Genomic DNA, 20,576 nt, shown 5'->3' with positions numbered 1-20,576 from the left:
CTGCAGTGAGAGCTTCCCTGTTAGCTGCTGTGGGATAATTATATTGAGCGTCTGATGGGAATGAGGAGAATCCTGGGATAGCTGCACTTTTCCCCAGGTGGGTTAGAACGGTGTGTAAGGTCTGCTTGATCATGTCGTTTGTGGACCGGTTGAAATAACAGACAAACTGAAGGGGGTCCAGGGGAAGCGGAAGAAATGGCTTTAATGGGTCCCCCGACTGGTTCCTCAAAGCACTTAATTATGAAAACAGAGGGATGCCCTTGATATTTATTTTCATCGTAGGGATCCAAACGAACACCTTTAACTAGATAATGTGATGCGAGTGTCGGTACAACAATGAAATGTAAGTCAGATTATGTTTTATGTGACTGTAGCAGTATTTTTATGAATGCAAAATCTCTGCGTCATGATGGTCAGGGTTTGCGATATTTTTTTTATAAAGACTCTCAATATCTGGAGCAGACTCCACATCCTGAGTGTGTGACACAGACACAAACTCTTCATCGTACCTGAGTCTTACCCTGTCAGCACAGGACATGGTCTGTTTATTTTGCTTTGATGAGGCAAAGTCTCTGCAGAGATCTGAACACAACGGTCTTGGATTCTTTGTTGCCGTAGCATGAGTCCCATTGCAACCCCTCCATTCTCCTCTGACTGAACATCTGCCAAAGTAAACTGGATTGAGCATAGCATCTTTGCCCCTAGCTCCCCCCCCCCCCCCCTTTTCCTGTCCTTTTGGGTCAAATGGCCCACTTGCAGGGACTTTTTATCACACCGCTCTGGCTGTTTGGGGGATACAGAGCACAGATGTTGTCTGCTAGACTAATTTTAATCCCAGGAACCCCCTTTTCCAATACTTATGGGTGTATTCTTTTATTGTATTTTTTGTATACGTGTAATAAATTGCTTAGATTGAACCCAATATAAGCCGGACACGGAGCTGATGCTTAAAGGATTTATTAACAGAAAGTCCAGTGGGCATGAACAGAACAGAATAAATAATCTCAGGCAGATTAACAGGGGAGAGCCGGCACTGACGGAGGGAGGGACAGGTAGAGCTCCAGCCACAGTAGTGACAGGGTGGATCCAACAGGGAGCGAGTCCAGAACCGGGTGACTGGCAGGACCTCAAAGCACCCGATAGTTCTCCAGAGGCAGGTACAGATTCCCAGAAGCAATCAGGCGGACTTCTGGCCAGCAAACAGAACCACAGCTGGGACTAGGCAGACTCAGAAACAGGGGGGCAGAGAACAGGTCTGGCAACAGACAGGTAGTTTTAACAGAATAAACTGAGGCTGGAATGCTCTTACCATAGGCTTGTGAGTAGAGACGTTCTGGCTAAGTGCAGAGAACTGAGGCTGGTATAAATAGCCGTGCAGACAGGTGAACAGGGAGAGACAAACCAACCAAAACCGGGTGGAAGTGATCAAGGAGGGAAGAGACAAATAGGCAAACAGGAACAGAAGCTAAACCAGACTTTCTAAGAATCAAAACAACCCTGAAGTACAAACTAAAGACCGAAGATAAAGCTAAGACTAATGTGATGACCTAACAGGATAAACTAAAACGGTACACCAACTAAACAAGGATCCAGACAAGACAGAACTCAAAACAACCAGAGAACCTAAGGCAGGAGAGAGAAAGAAAACTAAACTAATAACATAAACCAGAATAGAAACAAGAATATTACAATGCGTTATCAAAAGTAACCCATTCAAAACAAAACTTACTGTGGCACTAGTTTCTAGCTTCCATGGTTCTTGCTCTTTAAGTTTAATTCTACGAGTATGAAATGTTAAGTCTTCATGTCTTTGTAGTGTTTGCTCCTTTTGCAGCACCATGGACAGCACCTCTCCACTCTTTAGCTTGTTTTAAAGGGGCCATGACAACAAATTTCACTTTTCTGAGGTTTTGGGGGTATAATATGATCTGCTGTGCACTGATGAGGCCGTGTTAATGTCAAAAGTGAATACCAAACGACCTGCTCAGGCGCGGTCAGCTTTGTTTCTTTGTTCAAAAACCCTCTACTCAGAATGAATCCAAAAAATTATTTTGAGGCCTGAACTCCCAGCTTCTGCAGGCATGGCTCATCACTTGGCTAACGCCATCTCTTTTATGAAGCATAGCAGTGGCAGCATCATGCTGTGGGACATTGTTCAGAAGCAGGAAATGGCAAATAGTCTGCACAGAAGGAAAGATGTCAAATGGATACAGATACAGAGAGATCCTTCAAGAAAAACCTGCTTCAGGTTACTGTAGAACATACGTAGATGACAGGATGACAACTCCTCTTCTAACACGACAATGATCTGAAGCATGCAGCCAAGGTATCTCTGGAAAATCTCTGTTTTTGCCTCTTCATTTATTGGGTACCATGTGTAGATGATGCTCAGATTTGTTGTAGAATACTTCTGTAACCTAACAAAAGGTGGAAAAATTGAAAGGGTGTGAAAACCTTCTGGTAGCACTGTTGAAATAAACATCTTCCAGCTCCCTTCAGCTCCAGCACTGAGGCAGTTTTTGATTGAAAGGCCATTTCTACGTGCTTGCAGCTCTAAGTAAGCTGTTTTTAGAAAACATCGACAGGACCAGTTTTCTTTCTGAGACTTTTTAGGGTCAGTGTTCCTGGAATTACAAAGGTAAAAGGCACGTAGGTTCTCAGCTTTATTACCGCAGGTCTAAGCAGATGAGCTGTGCTTACGTGAAATTAGAGCGTCTGAAGGTAAAATGTCGACGGTTGCAAGAAACCGAAAGCCTTATTGATCAGAGGCTATTTTGGAAAGTGGAATCGAATTAGGATAATGTAACGGCACTTTGAAAGCATCACGTGAAGGACGCCGAGATCCCCATCTCCCAGGATAACGCGGCCGGGCCCAGCATGACGGAAAATGTGCATATGGTTGGACGCGGTCAACGGCTGGCGGGCCTGGAAAGGCTTAAACAGCTTCCTCTGAGGAAGGTGGTGGGGGGGGGGGGGGTGTTTGACCCTCATCATCATCAGCCTCTTTAATCTGCAGCAGCTGAACGTTACATCAGCCGCGAGCGTTGCGGTTCACGTAATACCCGTAATTTGTGAAATCCGGGGCAATGATGTCTGCACCACTCAAAGTGCTGCTGCATAGATCACCCAGCTGCAGACAGACCTGACATCACACAGGCCATTGCCAGGAATTTTAAATCAACTCCGAGAGACAGAAACTCTTAAAATCAAAGTGAGTGCAATCAAGTCCCTAATGAGGCCTCTGTCAGTCTGCCTCTCTTTTGCGCTTTACATCCGAGGCGGCTCACCCTTTTCATGTCGATCGCTGATGCAGGAGGCTTCCATCAGCTCAAACCCATCTCCTCCGACGCCCACCAAGGTGACCTCGAAAGGGCTCCATCAGCGCATTATCGTCTGTATTAAATGTCCGCCGGCGAAGTGAAATACAGGCAGCGAGCTTTCGCTGCGTACCTGCAGCTCCACTTCCTCTATAAACACTTTCTGGGTGCTTTCTTGTCCTTGGATAGGGCATCATTTAGAAGGATGTCTGTGGATTTACATGCTAAACTTGTATTCCAAAACCAAAGCTTTTCTCAAAAGTGGCCTTTATTCACTACACTGCAAGAACAGATCTAAAAATAAGTAAAATGTTCTTAAAAGTAGTGTTTCTGTCCTTGAGTTGAGCAGGTAAGTAAGATTAAACTGCAAAAACAGAACCAAAAATAAGTAATTTTTTTTTTGAAATTTATGTATTTGTCCTTGATTTGAGCAGCTAAATAAGACTATCTGCCAACTGAAAGATTACTTTTACCCCTAAAATAAGATAATTAGATATAATGCACTTGAAATAAGTTGATGGAAATGAGTTCTTCCTGTTTTAAGTGCAAAAATCTTATTCCATTGGCAGATTATCTTATTTACTGCTCAAATAAAGTACAAATAAACTCATTTCAAGAAAATTTTAACTTATTTTTATTTTAGTTTAGTCTGTTTTTGCAGTTTATCAGCCAATGGAATGAGTATTTTGGCCCGTGAAATAAGATAATTAGACATCCTGCATTTTAAATAAGATGATGGAGATGAATTCTGCCTATTTTAAGTGTGAAAATCTTATTCCATTGGCAAATCATCTTATTTACCTGCTCAAATCAAGGACAAATACACTCTTTTTAAGAACATTTTACTTATTTTTAGTTCTGCTTTTGCCGTGTTGTAGCTACGATAGGTTGAAGATCAGAAAGAGGAGGGAAACACCTGCCGCGAATGACCCGGGGCTGGGGACACCAACCTGGGACAGCTGCGTCAAGGACTGTCGCTGGAACCTCTTGTGGTTAATTTTATGTCAACGTCCCCCAGCAGACGCGTGTCCTTCTGATAACATTTTACCCCCCGCCCCCCTCGACACCAAATGTAAAGTGATCCTTAGTTAAAAATAGCCTCGACAAATCCCTTATTTATTCCTGTTTGAATAACATTTGCTAAAAACGACGCTGCCCAGCTGTTTCACAGCAGCAGGGTAAAGGGCACCTCACAGCTATAGCTGAGGACAGCTCGAGAGAGAGAGAGAGAGAGAGAGAGAGAGAGAGAGAGAGCAGGACCGAATGGATCAGTCGCTGCTGATGGGATCAGGAATCATCATCAACACTACGAAAAGGTTTGCCAGCGTAGGAAAAGACCTGTAACTTGAATCAAGACAAAGCTGACAAACATCATGTAAAGGCCGCTTGTTTAAATTAGCTAGGAGAATATCTACTCAGTGTACCAGGCAATAGGGTATCCCGGAATAACAATATTTATAAAAGCGAGCTCCAGGTGTCGGGTCGGCCAAAAAGCAACGTTAATTTTTGTAGGCAGTGGGATCTAACATACAGTCATATTCCATAAATTAGAGTATGGGTTCCAGTGAGGCTCAATTGTCAGATCAAAAGTCAACCTTTATATGTATTTATTTCCCTTTTTTATTTTTATTACTTTTTTTTTAAAAGAAAGAAAATGACAACCTTTAAGCAGGTATCAGACATACTTTTTATTAAGCCCACATTTCTGTATTAAAAATTTATTTTGTTGTCAGTTTAATGTATTGTTGTGATCTTCTAATCTAATCATGTTTTCAATATATGTAAGCAAAGAAAATCTTTGTTATGAACAGAAATAAGAGCATTAAAACATCAGTCTGAGTAATTAATCTATATAATGTCTTTACCCTACTTAATTGGGTTACTGAAACCAATTGTCATTTTGATAATATTCTAATCTATTGAACATGACCACGTAACTTAAGTTTTCTCAAATACCAAAAGTGATGTTTTGTATACAGTTATTGAAAGTTTTTTTTTTTGCCATATTGCCTGTGGCTTCTCTCATGCAATAAACTACATCTAAAAATGGCTGAACAGAACCCCCCTTAGAATAAACCCCATAATTATTTGCATTCATGAGACAGAATTATAAGTCTTTATAGGTTGTCTTATCCACATTTTCAACAATAGCAGTGGTATTGCTTTGAATTCTGCTATTGTAACTTTGATTCCATTTTTTATATTAATATTATGTATCATATTGCGCGTTGTATCTTAATACACCTGTCAGATTAAGATTAAAAGTAGTATTAACACCGTGGATTGCAGAATCGGTGGAGGGAGCTAAGAATTAGGGTGATGGCAAGGAGTTCTTCCCACCTTAAAGACTTAGAGCTAATCATCAAGGATACATAGTCAAAATACCAGCAGAAACCTACAGAACGCTGCTCAGCAATGATTGAAAAGGTCTAATTGTTGTACTGCCAATTAATTCTTTGTTCATCGATTATTGATGATGGCATCATCGCAGATTAACTACTGTTTTAAAAACTGATACTCTTGTTTTATCGTCTTTTGAGATATTTACTATCGGAAACACACTTTTTGGTTGAATGAAAATTTAAATCTGAATTCGCAAGGGGTATGACTAATTTTAGGCTTAATTGTAGAAAAGAAACCTAAGCTAAACGTATAAAGTAACTTTTCAAAACGCATGCAGTGATAACATTTGTTCTAGCCCACCGGAAAATTTGAAAATATTAACACGTGCTTTGAATGCTTTGTTTTTTAAACTTTGCTGTAAATATCTGGACCGCCAAACTGCATGTTTTATCAACAAAAAGAAGAATTAAAGCTAAAATATTTCAGAAACTCATAACACGGTAGAAACTACAGACAGCAATAACACAAGCACCATTGTCCTTAAAACTGCATCCAAAATTAGCCACAGTATTGTTTTGGGTTATGTCTTTAACTTTTTTTCCACAATCTTAATAATGGCTGTATTGCTATCGGCATCTTTGGCCTAAAAAAATTATAGTTAAAAAATATTCTGGACTAACCAAAGTTTTCATCAAATTCACAGGAAATCGTGTTTAATCTGAATAAAACAAAACGTCTGGAACAGTTTTGTTATGCAGACAAACGCTTTTAGCTCACTCTAAAAATATCTAAATTACATGGAGCGGTAATACTGTAACCGTTAATAATGCGTCCTAATTTGTCTTAACAGTATCAAAACATGGATGCGGCCCCACCCTGCTGTTTATTCGGCCTGCCGGTCAGTACATTCGATGCTTTGCACCTTTTGTACACTGGCAGAAATGTATCAGGATGAAGATTAGCGAAGGCTCACTTAGCTTATGCGTGAAGAATGAATGCAGTGAATGGGTGAATGTAACTACGGCCCAAACGCTGCCAGATAATATCAGCCAGTAGGTCCTCTACCTTCCTGGGGTTACCAAATGTGATCTAAAAACACAAAGTCACTCTTGTTTCCAGTGAATCATGCTGAGATGTCTATGTCTCTATGTTTATTTACTTCTTCATTTTTTTGCTGCACAAAAAAGTTAGCTAATAGATAAAGCAGCAACAATTTTACGATAAGAGCGATTTTGCATGACTGCACTTTTGCAGAAGTGACACAGCAGTTTTTCTCTCCCCCCCCCCCCCCCCCCCCCCACCCCACAAACACACACACACACACACTTTTAATTCCTTTTAATTGGGGCGACTGATTGGCTGAGTACAGGGAAGCATGTGTCCTGGAAAGCATCGCCTTGTGGGAAATCAGTCTGATGGCAGCTCCTGTAATTAGTTCTGCTTGTTAGAAAAAAAATGAAGGGGTTACTAATTAGCAGGCGCATGGCTTCTTGACTTGTTGTGCATCTTTTCACTTCTTCCCTTAAAAGATCATCATTATCGTCTCTCAAGCAAAAAAAAAAGGGGGGGGAGGGTAAGGGCGGCGCTCCGCCATCGTGCCACTCGACAGTTTAGCTCTAATGCTACGAATTTAGGCGGAGGAATCTCAGAGGAGGTTCTGTCACGCTCTGACGGACAGGCCGGCTGCTGTAAGCATGTGCAGGCAAATGGCTGGAGCTGTGCAGGATTGGGGATTTAAAGTTTTAAGCTTTTTTTTTTTTTTTTTTTTTTTTTGGCAGGGGTACTGTTGAATTTCTCCGTTGCACATATTTCAGATCATTTAGGTCAAGTGTCACTGAGCTGTGACTGAGCCTTTGGTTGGAGCACACCCATTTGAGCTTATTTGTTTTGCAATTTTTGAGGAGTACGTTTTTATATAACAGTTCTTGCTTTAGAGAGCCTCGCCTTTTTTTTTTTTTTTTTTTTTTTTTTTTTTTTTTTGGAAGTGACTAAACTGAGACCAACCCTTTCTGAGTTATTTTAGTACAAAGATTGTGTAAAGCAGAAAATCTCCCAACCAGAACCATAAAATCCAACAACTGATATATATATATATATATATATATAGTTTGATCAGATGGCTGCCACAACGCCACAAAACATTTTTTTTGTGTCACGCTTGTACCAAAGATTATTTAATTGTTTTTAGGAGCGTGGTTAATTACTACAAAAAACTATTCAGCAGTTTTTTTCCAAACCAGTAATGTGCTACTATCAGTGGTGCTGGCTTCACCCTCCCAGACAAGATTAATCTTTAATCGATTCCCCTTGAACATTTTGAATTGCGTGTCCATAGATATCAAAGCTAAAGTCAGACTCTGTTTAATCCCAAAAACTAATTCTTGATGTCAGAAACATCAAATAACCATCTAACTCGGTCTAAGATGAGCAAGATTAGCGAGCACAGCTCAAACAAAGTCAACATGAACATAATTATATAGACTGACTTTTGTAATAATAATACCATGCAGGACCCACCTGCTCGCAAGCAGGCATCAAAATTTGCCTGCTTGTTTATGACTTAAGTGCTTAAAAAAGACACTAAATAAGTGCCAATAGGTAATGACCAGAAAACATACAGCTCTTAACTCAACAAAGTAAAATACATTATTTGAAAGCTGATTAAGAGAAGCTAAAATTGAAGAATTCTGGCTCCACTAAATCTGTTAATTGTGAGAAATTAGCTTGCAATTGCATTTAACGTAGCTATTAAGACATGAAAAACTACAATTGATTCATTTTATTACCTTACTTTTTTTAAAGTCCTTTTTTTCTTTTTTCACACTTGTTTTAGATCAAATACATTAATTATCAGACAACCAAAGAGAATATTAAAATATTTTTAAAGATAATTTCTCTGAGTATTTAAGGCTATAATTTCTACCTACATTTATTTGTTTATTGTATTTTGGTGGCAATTAATTGTATGCTTATTTATTTATTGAGCATTGATTTATTTCTGTATTTATTTTTAAATATGGAAGACTTGGTCCTCCATACCATGCAACCTGACCCTATGTGAAAATGTAAATTTCTCCCCTGGGTAAATCAACAATGATGAGTTAAAATTGCATTTCTTAAAAAGCTGAGTTCAACTTTCTTGGCTAAAATCCAGCTGGATTTCTTCCAGACGTGTAGAATCAACACATCACTTAATTATTACCTGTTTGACAACATGAAATAGGCTAAAAGATCTCAGACTCGAGCACCTAGTATATCACATCCCAATCTAAAGAAATACAAGAACAGACCCGCTTGTTCACCTTATCTTATGCAGCCTAATTCGAGCCCTAAACTATATATTTTTAATATTGTTGTTTCCTTTAGTTTTTATGTTTTTACCTGTTTTTAAATTGTACTGTTTTGTTTCACGTTTTACTATTTTTATCACCTACTGTTCAGCCCTTTAAATGAATGTGCTTTTTAAATAAAGTTATTATTATTATTATTATTATTATTATTATTATTATTATTATAGATGAGAAACCAAGTCACTGATGTCTATCGGTCTGAAATTGGCCTGAAAAAACATTTTTAAAGCTGCGGGACTCCAGCAAACCACAGTGAGAACAATTTCCCACAAATGGAGCGAACGTCAAACAGTAAGGGACCTTCCTAGAAGTGGCCGGCCTACAAAAATTATTCCAGGAGCGTTTAAACATCCCAGCCAGGAAGTCAGAAAATATCCCACAATCCAAAGATCGTCAGACTCTCGGTTGATTCGTTTAAGGCCAGAGTTTATGGTTCCACACTAGTATTTTTATCACTTTCTGTTTTGTTGTTTACTATCTGCATCCTTCATGCAGTCTGTTCATTATTGCTATACATCCTGCTGGCTACAAATGCTTTTGTTATTTATATTGTCTCACACATAACTTTTCTATACATATATTTTCTATACATTTTTTCTTCTTGGATACATTGCTGTAATTAATGGCCCTGCAAATCCTGCTCTCCAGCAGAAAGTCCTGAAGGAGCATCTCTGGAGGAAATTACTTTTTCACATAGGACCCGGTTGGTTTAGATTTTTTGTTTTTTGTTTTTTTTACCCATCGTAAATTAAATCATAATTTTAAAATAATGTTTCGCCTTTACTTAGACTATGTTTATGTGATATCAGAAACTGTTTATCAAAACTTTACAAAAGTGTGACAGAAAAAAAAGCAAAGCCTAAGAGACGTGTAAGGGAGGGAATACTTTTTTACGTCACTGTCTATATACTGACATGAATTAAGCCATGGATTTAAATATAGTCAGTCATTAGCAAAAACATGTGGATTCTGTAATCCAGTGTAATTTTACTTAGAAGCTAAAGCGTAAAGAAAATGCAAATGAAACTCCTCCATAAATAGAACGTTTTGCTCTTGGATTTCATGTGTAAAGACCTTTAATCCACTATTGATATTCAAAATTCAGGATTTCCGGCTCTATTTCCAGCTTTTCGTCAGAGTCCACACATCCCTCTGAAACCTCCCTACGCTAAGCTGTGAGTAAACCGAGTGACAAAAAAAAAAAAAAAAGGAAAATAACCATTTTTATTTTTATTTTCAACATTCGGATACACCATTAATCAATAAATCTCCATAAGATGGTGTTAACACGAGGGACATTTATCACCCTCGGCTGATCCGCTTCCAGGAAAGATCCTGACGTGATGTTATGTAAGAGCCCTCCCGGCTACACCGCTGCTGCTGCTGGGTATTAGGGAGCAGAAAAAACTCCAGAGAACATACTAATCTTCCTGCGCCATTATTAGTCATAATATTTAACGCCGGCTTAATGGGGGAGCTCGCGGCATGGTTTCCATCCGGCACATTCACCTGCTCCCTCCTAAACCCTCTTGACTTGCTTTTGAGCTGGATACTCTGGAGTGAAATGGCACATTTGAGCCGCGGTGCGCGGGGAATTAAGCCGCGAATGGGAAAACGGGAAGAGGGAAACGAGGGGTTATAATGGGAAAATCTCAGGATTAGCTCAACGTCTAAATTTTTAATTTATTTTTTTTACATTTTTTTTGCATCATTATCGCTTCTGTAATTAACCCGCAGAGGCAAAACCGGCGCGTGGTAAATTATGAGCCGTTAAACAGTGGAAGCTGAGACTTTCCGTAGAACGAGGCAAAGTTTTGAGCGGATTCAATCCGAAACCTCATCGCCGGAGAGGTCCCAAGCAATTCAAGCTGTTCCCGTTTAACCCAACAGTCTGTTAGGAGCAACACCAACACCCCCCCTCCCCCCATGATGGCTTCACCTCGAGGGCCAAAGCTCCCGGCAGCCGTCGAACAATTCGGTGCGAAGCGGTGTCATTTAGGCGTGCAAACACGTCGCCCCGTCCAGGAATTTGTGCATTTTTTCAAACACTGAAATCAAACTGGATTAGTATCTGAATTTCACTGGACATCGGGGAGCCTTATCAGTGAACACCAGCGCCTCGGCGGTCTGCACGTTCCTCTTTGAAACCACGTAGGCAGGGGGAAACAATGCCTTGATTTTCCAGGAGCCGAACAAAAGCCTCTGTGTGTGTGTGTGTGTGTGTGTGTGTGTGTGTGTTTGTTTGTTTCCCCTCGCATTTAGAGGCTGAGGGCCTCGGGCGACTGTTGTTTCACACCCGGGTTTTTCTGGAGATGAAGCGAGCGCACTTCAGTCAGTCAGTCAGTCAGTCACGTCGCTGGGAGAAAGTCTTTCGTTTCAAAAAATAAACCGCAGCGGCGTTTTGTGCGTGCCAAAGAGCGGGAAAGAAAAGAGCCCCGCTGAGAACGGCGGCGGCGACGACGAAGGCAGAAGGAGGGATTGTTAAAAGACAAGAGTCTCCTTGGCAAGTTGTGGCACGTTCTTTGTGACAAAATTCTCGCCTTTAGAAACTGGCACGATGGTCTAATTTCACTTTTCCTGCTAAAAGATGAAAGCCCAACTTGTCAAGCTGACGCCTCAGTTGCCAAGCGAGGCGACCGAAGAAAGTACGGCATGCTAGTTTGATGAACCCTAAGAGAGGAAGTCGAGCAGAACGTGTTTTGTTTTTGAGTCTGGCCTGGAACAGAAAAAGGGGCCCCGCTTTAGTTTTTCACCAGTACAGATGGAAAATGATTGGGCTTTCCATTTTCCCCACCTTAAAAGTGCCTTGCAAAAGTGCCACAGCCTCTTGAGATGCTTCCTGTTTTCATCATCAAGCTGTGTTTTTAATGTCAGTGATTAATTGTAAAAAAAATACATTCATCATCTCTAGCTGTGTCAAACAGCTCTTAAGTGAGAGTTCTTTTTATTTATTTCTGCAGCTATATTTGTCTTAATCTGCTCACTGCAGTAGCAAAATAACAATATCCAGCTTTAGTTTAAGTTTAAAGATGCGGGAACGCTGAATTCCTGGTTGCTCCGGGTAATTTCATCAAACCACCTGATTAGATTTGGCTTTTTGTAATCTGGCAGACACTCGACTTCTCGAGGACAATGTCCTTCAAGGCTGTTCGTGCCTTTTAGTGACAAACGGCTTCTTTTCGACCTCCGTGCTTTAACAGTGGGATTGACAGAGGGTTTGTACAAAGAGAGGTCAGTCTATCATGTTTTTTCTGATAAATAACTGTAAGTTTTATTCAAGGTATCAGCGGGCTGTTTTGGTTGCATCTCCTGACCAGGTCCTATCATTTTCCGATTTACTCCGTTTGTCCTTGAAAAGTCTGTTTGTGGAAAAATGTCCTTGTACCCTTTTTTGGATGTGTTGCTTGGCGAAACACCGTATTAGTTCACCTACATGCTCAGTTAATGAACAAATATTTTTAACCTCTTCTGCTTTACCTATCCTCTGTAGCTTGACGTTTTAGGAATTAAAAATTATTAGTCCGACTGTCATGCCTGACGTAATCGCCAAACGAGGAAATGTCAGTCCTAACTACATATAAACAAAAGAGCAGTACTTAAAAGTAGAGCGTAAACGCTATTAGGGCAAGTTTTCATGTGGCAGCATAACTTTAAGCAGTCATAGTACGGCTTTAAAAAAAACAACAACCTCAAATTAAAAAGCATCAACTCTAAATAATAATCATCTTTATTTATACATTTCAATTAAATTCATCCTCTGCATTTAACTCATCCCTCAGGGAGCAGTGGGTCTTGCTCTGGGACCCAGAGCAGCAGCCTGTGGGAGTTGAACCCAGAACCTTGCAGCCTCTCCAGGGTGCATCCTGCTCTCTAACCATTAGGTCACCACTCCCCAACTTTGTTTTTATCATAACAGTAGTTATATAAAACCATTTTACAATGAATTTAGGAATAATCATAAACATGTTGTATTTTATATGGCTTGTTAATGTATTTCACAGAACCTCCAATTTGGTTTTCTTGCTATTTTTCTTCTTCTTCTTCTTCTTCTTCTTCTTAGTCTTGTTATTCTTCTTATTCTTATTATTAATAAAATACTAAAATGTATTATTGTTAGTACAAAAATCTTCTATCTTTTTTTTTTTGAACAGATGAAAGTGAGTGTTTTTTTTGTTTGTTTTTTTACCGATTTCTGTGCTGGTTTTAAAATCCGGACCAATAAACGACTGAAATGTCCGACACGGCAGCTGACATCACTGACCTGAATGAAAAGCTAAAGTGACGTTTCTGAAGGAATCTCGAGGAAATTCACGTAGCTCCTGCTGCGCTTGCCACAAACACAGCGGGCTGCCCTGGCAGCGAGGGGGGGGGGGGGGACCCGTCCCTCAAAGTCTCGTCCACTAACATCACAGTCAGTCGTCGCTGTTGCTGTGCAGTAATGTCTATCTCTTTGCTGTCTCTTCATCTAGTACGTGTGGTTATGTGTGTGGCATGCTTCACATGTTTGTCCTCTTTTCTCTTTCTCTCTCTTTCCCCCCCCTCCCCCTTCTCTTTTACTTCCTCTTCTCTTTGTGTTGGATGAGAAGTTGAGCCCCGGGGCGCCAGAGGACGATGGCAAGTTGTCGGTAGGTTTCGTCTGACTGACACTCTTTGCCGTCTTGCTCCTGTGTTTGTCCCTGTTCTCTGTGTCGGTGTCCTTAGTGCAAATGTCGTGTAACCCTTTTCTCCCCCGCCACAATGAACGAGACACGGCACACTGCTGTTTCCAACCCTCAGCCTCCCCGTGTGCGGAGAATAGGCGGCCGTCTGTTTTCTGAAGCCTTTTGCTTTTTTCATACCCCCCTACCCCACCCTCCGTTTTTTGCCTTTGCACGCGGCACGCAAAAGGCAATTAACCAGGGAGCATGTGTCTTCCAGGCTGTTTTAATGCTCGCAAGAACTTCCATCCAGAAAGCAGGAGGGGTGGAGATAAAAAAAAAAAAAAAAAAAAACAGGCAGCAGGAGGAGCCCACCCCCAGTCCAACATTGTCTCCCTCGCCTCCCGCTCACACCCATACAGACTTGTGAATTAACACCTCACACCTCCGGTGCCCACGCAGCACCTAAGATCACCCGAAGGCAGACACATTCCCAGCAGCTGTCACCTGTGACGGAGCCTGATCTGTTTCCTTCTTCCCCAGCTCAGCTTCGGCTGCCGCGGGGTGACCTTGGCGAGGATTCGCTCAGGAGGAGAGACTGAACTGTCACTCCAAATCAGCACGCCTGTCTCGACCAGCAGGGGCTTATGTTTATAAGAAGCTGTAGTGCTTTATGATTTTTTATTTTTTTTTTAACTCAGTTTCAGGTTCCACACATGGGTTTTAGGGAAAAGAGGATTATAGAGAGACGTTTTTTTTTTTTTTCCTCCAAGGTCGTAGCGCATTTCTGAGCAAACGGTGCAGCAGCACGAATCCATTTTGTGACTAGGGCCGCTCAGCAGATAAAAGAATCTCGGTTTTCCTATTAGCTTAAAACAGATACTTAAAGGTCGTTTTTGCAAAAGGAACAATTCCACCCAAACCTTCTAATGTTTTGTTGTGTTACAGCAATAAACTTTAACATGTTTCATTTAGTGCTTAGACCAACACAAAGTAAAACCTCATTGTGAAATGGGGGAAAAAACGATGCGTGAAAAGTGTTATGTGCATTAGCATTAAGCCCTCTTTACTCTGACACCCCCAAATAAAGTATAATGCATCCATTTATCTATATTAAGAAGTCAATTCATCAGTAAATACCATCCACCTGTTTTAGGTTTGATCTCAGTATAAATCCAGCTCTTCTGTTAGAGCCTCAGAGGATTGCTAGACCAGACCGCATTAGTGAGCAAACTGCATTATGGACACCAAACAGATCAGGGTTAAAGTTGTGGAAAGTAAAACACGCAGCTGGCTTATGAAGCAATATTTTAAAGTGTTGAATATGTCACGGAGCCATGGCAGAGTGGCAAGAGTGGTGAATTGTTTAAAAGGCAGAGTTTTGCAGATCATCACAGGAGATGCGGCAAATATGTGGAAGAAGCTTTTCTGATCAGGTTAGACAAATTTTGTGCTTTCAGGCCCACATGCAAAAAAAAAAAAAAAAAAAAGAAACTGCGTGGCAATAAAATAACGCCCTGGAGCCTCAATTTCCATCACTAAATATGATTGTGGCCTTTCTTCCACAGGGAAGGAGAAGCTGGTCAGGGTTGATGGGAAGAAGGATGAAGCTAAATACAGTTGAATTCTGGGAATAAAAGTGAATAAAACACAGAACCACGACTAGAAAGGATTATAGGTTAAATCAAAGCAATCTATGGTAAGACCGGTCTTGGCAGATGGCCGTTCACGCTGAGCCTGGTTCTGCTGGAGGTTTTCCTCCCTGTTAAAGGGGAGTTTTCCTCTCCACTGTCGCCACGTGCATGCTCAGTATGAGGGATTGACTTGATGCAATCCGCTGGGTTTCCTTAGATAGGAAACTTTTAACCAATCTGACTGGATGATTTGTTTGAATTGACTGTGTAAAATTCCTTGAGATGACACGTGTTGTGAATTGGCATTATATATATATATATATATATATATATTTAATATTTAAGTAATTAGCAAATAATTTGAATTTAATTTAGATCTCAGAACTGATGCTTGCAGATTGTCTTCATTTAATCTGATTCAACTGTTTTACAAGGAGGAATGGGCCCCGTCTCAATGTGCAAAGCTGACACAGACATCCCCCCCCCAAAAAAACTATAAACTGCAGCTTTGATTGACATAGGTCTTTGTTTTGAAGAAGAAAGAAAACGATGTATGCTTTACCTTCCACTTAATCACTACCCATTACTTTGTGTTGGTCTTTTATATAACTGAGATACCAATGTTTCTAACATCAAACAGGCTTAGTCCGGTTGCCTCCGATTTAAGCCTGTTTGCTGTTGCAGTGACCCGGATAGCTGAGAATTTGCCCAGGCATACCAATGTTTCTAGTTGGCGCATGGCACAACATGCCAAACTTCAGGGAGTTACAAATAACCTTAACCTTGTGAATCCGGTTCTTAGAAGAATCATACGTCAATGTAATTTTATGACATTTACTGGACTTTGACTTGGAGATAAAAGTTCAAACTGACAAGAGCTCTTTACCAGTAGCAACATATATGACCGACACTTTATTTCTCCTCTCACAGGCCAGGCCTCGCCTGCAAAGGGGAGGTAGCTCCGCCTCCTTGCACAACAGTTTGATGAGGAACAGCATTTTCCAGCTGATGATTCACACGCTGGACCCTTTAAGTGAAGGTAAGAAAACGTGTGCAGCAGAAAGACCATTTCTAACCTCAACGAATACGCAGCAAGATTTTTGCACGGTCAAGCTGAGAGAGCCTGGTATGTGTCATCATTCTTGTGTTTTCCTCTTGAAAAATCAGTGCATTCAGTTCTTTACATCGGATTTTGTAAAGTAATTACTTAGGAGCCCTACCTGTAAGGGACAGAAGTTACAACAAACCAAATTTAAAGAGAGACGGAACAGTTTCATACAGGGATAACAGCAAGACAGACGTCTTCAGACTGAACTAGTGATGCTCCACGGCATAAGAAGTCCACCAGAACATGAATGGTCCCTGGAAGCTCTTGGAGAAAGCTTTTGGGGTGTACCAAGAATACAAGCTTCTTCTCAATATGAGTTTTTGTCTGCTGTTTTGAGCATGCACAAAAAATCCAACGGTGGCCCATGTTGAGGCCTTGGGTATAATGTGGAGGAGCAGTAAAAACTCATCTGTGACATGTTGGCAGCAAGCCTTGGATCGGTTTGGTCTTCAAGAGATTTTAAAGTGGGACCGGCAATAATTTCCTCATGCCTATGTAACAACCAATGCAACAACTAATCAGAACAATGTGATCACAGCTCTTTGAGTAATTTCTTTTGAAATGGTGGCCACGAAAGAAGCTCACGTCCCGCCGCTACTCCTGGCTGGAATCGCAAAGATCTCACCAAGTAGCTAAATCAAGCAATCCACGACGTCCATGCAAATAAATACAGTGCTATGATCAGGAGCCATTCTCCAACAGATCGGTATTTGCTCCACTCCAAATTGGGGAGAAGAGCACACATCTCCAAATTGCACATACAGAGCGATTGCTGACAGATGAAAGATGAAATGCAACATGTAAAGAGAACCTTAGCGTGGAGCTTGTCAGTTTGAAAAAAAACACTCTCACTATTAACTCTAATTTAGTGTGCAGATCTTTTTTCCCATTTTTATAAATTCAGATTGCCATAAGTTTTTCTGCTGTGGGTAAAATACCACTTACTCATAACTACCTTGCAGAACCCCACTCCAAAAAAACAAAAAACAACAACAACAAATCCAACAAATAAAACGAGCTTTCATTGTAAGCTGCTAAGTTTGGAGTTGGCCCGGAGTTTTAAGGCCCTCATCAGATGTCCTTGAGAAGTTTTACGTAATTCACAAATGAAAATTCTTCAATAAAGGGTCATGTTTACCTGTTACAAATCCAAAGTTAAATCCATCCAACATCAGAAACAATAGTTGAAACCCTGCGTACTGTAAGTCAAGATTGATTCACCAGTCTCAACATACACAAACCGTATAATAAGGATCCAGAACAGGCTTGGGGCCCAGCGCCGCTGAGGTGGTAGATTATTTGCTTTTAATCCAAGACGATGGCCTATTAGCTGAAACTCAGGAAAGAGTATAACAGCTGCACCAGGGCTCTGGGGGTGAGGGTGGGCGGTAAAGATGCTGTGTCATCCGATTCTTTTCCCACCATGACAATATGAAGGTAAAATGAGAAACTGTATCTTTATTTAGACCAAACAGCATGAGCTAATTTAATAAGGTTGTCTTTAGACTTTTATAATATAAGTAGGGACTTAGAAATCTACTCTCCATTTACCGTGCTAAGCAAAACTATTAATAGCCCTTGAACAACCCTAATGTTAAGTTTCTGTGATAGGCCAGTGCAAAGTGGGGCATATTTATGAAGGGGAAAGAAAACAATACATGATTTTCAAATGTTTTTACACATAAAATCCTAAGAGATTCAGCGTTATCTCTCTAGTTTGCCACGGACCACATGGGAGGTAAAGCGGAAGATGATGCTCTGGTCAGATCTGAATGACGTTGTTTGACCTAAATGAAAAGAGATATAAATTGGACAGAACCTGAGTGATTTTGAGAAGTACAAATAGGCAGAAATGTCAGTCTGTGGTGGAGACATACCCCCAAAATATCTGCTGCTGTGATTGCTGCAGAAGGTTATTTTATAATTTATCAAATATTACGCTTTTGAGAGTTTTATTTATAACAGTTGAAATAACAGTTGAAAATCATTCCCTTTCCAGGGTTATGCACCGCTTGGTGTTGGTCAAACACCAAAAAATCCCAATAAAACCCAACCAAGCTTGCATTATGAAACAAAAAAGGGGAAAAAATGTTTAAGACGTATGAACGCTTCTGCAAGGCAGCGTGCTTTGCGCAGATGCACGATTCTTACAACACAGCATAATACCCGACTGCATAAAGTCCAGAGAGAAAGATCTGAACCAAAATCATTAGACTTGCAGTATTCCCCGATGGGTGCACGCAGTCACATTAGCAGATGTCTAACGACTAGTGAGGAGGCACTTTGGCTTCACTCCAAGAAACTTCACTTCTTCAGAAATCCAAAATAGTTCGTGACTCATCACAGGAGGGATTCACAAACAATAACGACGGGCTTTTTTATCGTGCATTAATATGCCTTTGTGCGGGGGAATACGGGGCGACCCGTCACCCTGTATGTTTATCCTTTCACCACAACAAATTAATGCGTGTGTATCTCTCGGTGGTAGGTCAGCTTGTTTTTACGCCTCGTTTAGAGTTTTAAGCACGATCCCATCCATCGTCGAGGCTTACGCAATTAAATTCTGACTTTCATTTTCTTAGCGCTTTCACAGCAGCGTCGACTTCTTTCGGTTTCGGCGCCTGTTAACCATTGTGCCATTCAGGTTCAAATTAAGTGGCTGCGAGCTGATGAATAGCTAAAGACTTTAACAGCAGATCCGGCATGAATACAGAACAAATCCTTCCTGACTTGACTGACGGGTCCTTTGCCAAACAAATGACTAGAACTGAATGCACCGAAACAGCAAGTACAGTGTGACACGACGTGCACAATGAATAAATTAGCCGAGAGAACAAAAGCAACACCTAAGGCTTCGGCTCATTTGAATGCATCAATTAGGAGTTTTCCTGTAGTGCTTTGGAAAGATTTATCATGCTCCTGGGAACATTTTAAAACCGATAATAGTCTTTTTTCATATCTTCGACCGTCTACTCATGTACGTTGCTCTAAAGTGTGCCGATGATACGCGGGGGCAGATGTTACGTTATTTTCGCCGCATTTCACAGGTTTTCTCCCAGTAAAAGATCATTTTTCCTGATGGATTTACAGCACGAAGACAGACGAACAAGTGCATTTATCAAAGATGGAGACCGTCCTGCCTGTCCTCGTTTGTTCCCGGCCTCTAAGAGCAGTTCATCGGGGCTGCAGGGAGCTAGCAGGACTCCATCCATCCATTTTTTATAGGCCTCTCTCAAAATAAGCTGTCTGCAGCCTCCACCCTGAACCAAAGTCTGAAGTTGTTTTGCCGGTGCTCGCAAAGTGCTTTTTCCTCTTGTTCGACTTTTAGAGAGGGGTTTGTTAGTTAGTATAATTGTTTTGCATATGTTGATTGTTTGTGTGAGTGCACTTGTGTCTATAGAGGTTTTATGGCTCCGGTTCTCAACTGCTCGGCCCTTTACCTTCTTCTCACACCATTGAATCTGGGCTCCTGACCATAAATTCAGTGGCCGGCGGTATCGGGTGTTGTTCTTTTCTCTCCTGGGCCAATAAAAGCCACGCATTTATTCCAACATTCAGAACTGTGTTAAGTCATTTTTATTTTTTTATTTTCCCATATTAAGCCTCTAAGAAGCCAGAATTGCTTTGGTCATTATTAGATGTTTTGACCCACAGTTTTCTTCACAGATTTTTACAAGTCCTTTAAAAGTTTTTTTTTTTCTAGACAATCCTTCTTCTGTCCACTTTTCCACTTTCCTGATTAGCCTACACCGGGCCGATACACTTCCGCAGTCAGGCATATAAGGACTGGAAAGAAAATGAGGAAAAATGTTTGAAAGAAAAGTTCTAACAGAGCTTCAGAAAGCCTCAAGAACTACTGATAAGGATTACTTTAAAAAGGACTCTGAGCTGCTCCTATCCGCCGGCACTTCGCTCCATTATACTTGATCTCATTTCACAAACGAGCGACATGGACTTACAATCTTACCCCGAGATTTTATGGCTTCAATGACTGAAATTGACTTTTATTATTAATTAAATTATTTAGAAAAATTATCCCGGTTTTGGTGGCTTTAAATCCCTCACTTCATGCACCCAGGTCCTTACAAACTAAAGGATTGCCCTAGAAATGAAACATATCCATTATTAAATAAGCTGCATAAGTACATCGACTGCATTAGGCAGTGCGACTGTGCTACTAGATAGCA

At 40.8% G+C, this 20,576-nt stretch overlaps 1 protein-coding gene across 8 annotated transcripts in view; it reads left to right on the top strand.

Annotated features, from left to right (window-relative positions):
* LOC105927900 (sodium/potassium/calcium exchanger 2) overlaps positions 1-20,576 on the top strand; it is a 77,770-nt gene that overhangs the window by 19,516 nt on the left and 37,678 nt on the right. For 6 of the 8 annotated variants that reach the window (XM_036146547.1, XM_036146552.1, XM_036146551.1 and 3 more), the window contains exons 3-4: positions 13,588-13,635; positions 16,212-16,320. In XM_036146547.1, the coding sequence (XP_036002440.1) occupies positions 13,588-13,635; positions 16,212-16,320 (157 nt within the window). The remainder of the gene's footprint in view (positions 1-13,587; positions 13,636-16,211; positions 16,321-20,576) is intronic. The other 2 variants (XM_036146549.1, XM_036146550.1) reach the window with 2 other exon arrangements.

This window comes from Fundulus heteroclitus, chromosome 14 (genome assembly GCF_011125445.2).
Source record: "Fundulus heteroclitus isolate FHET01 chromosome 14, MU-UCD_Fhet_4.1, whole genome shotgun sequence".
NCBI lineage: Eukaryota > Metazoa > Chordata > Actinopteri > Cyprinodontiformes > Fundulidae > Fundulus > Fundulus heteroclitus.
The sequence above is the reverse complement of the archived record's forward strand: the minus strand, read 5'-3'. Positions and strand labels throughout refer to the sequence as shown.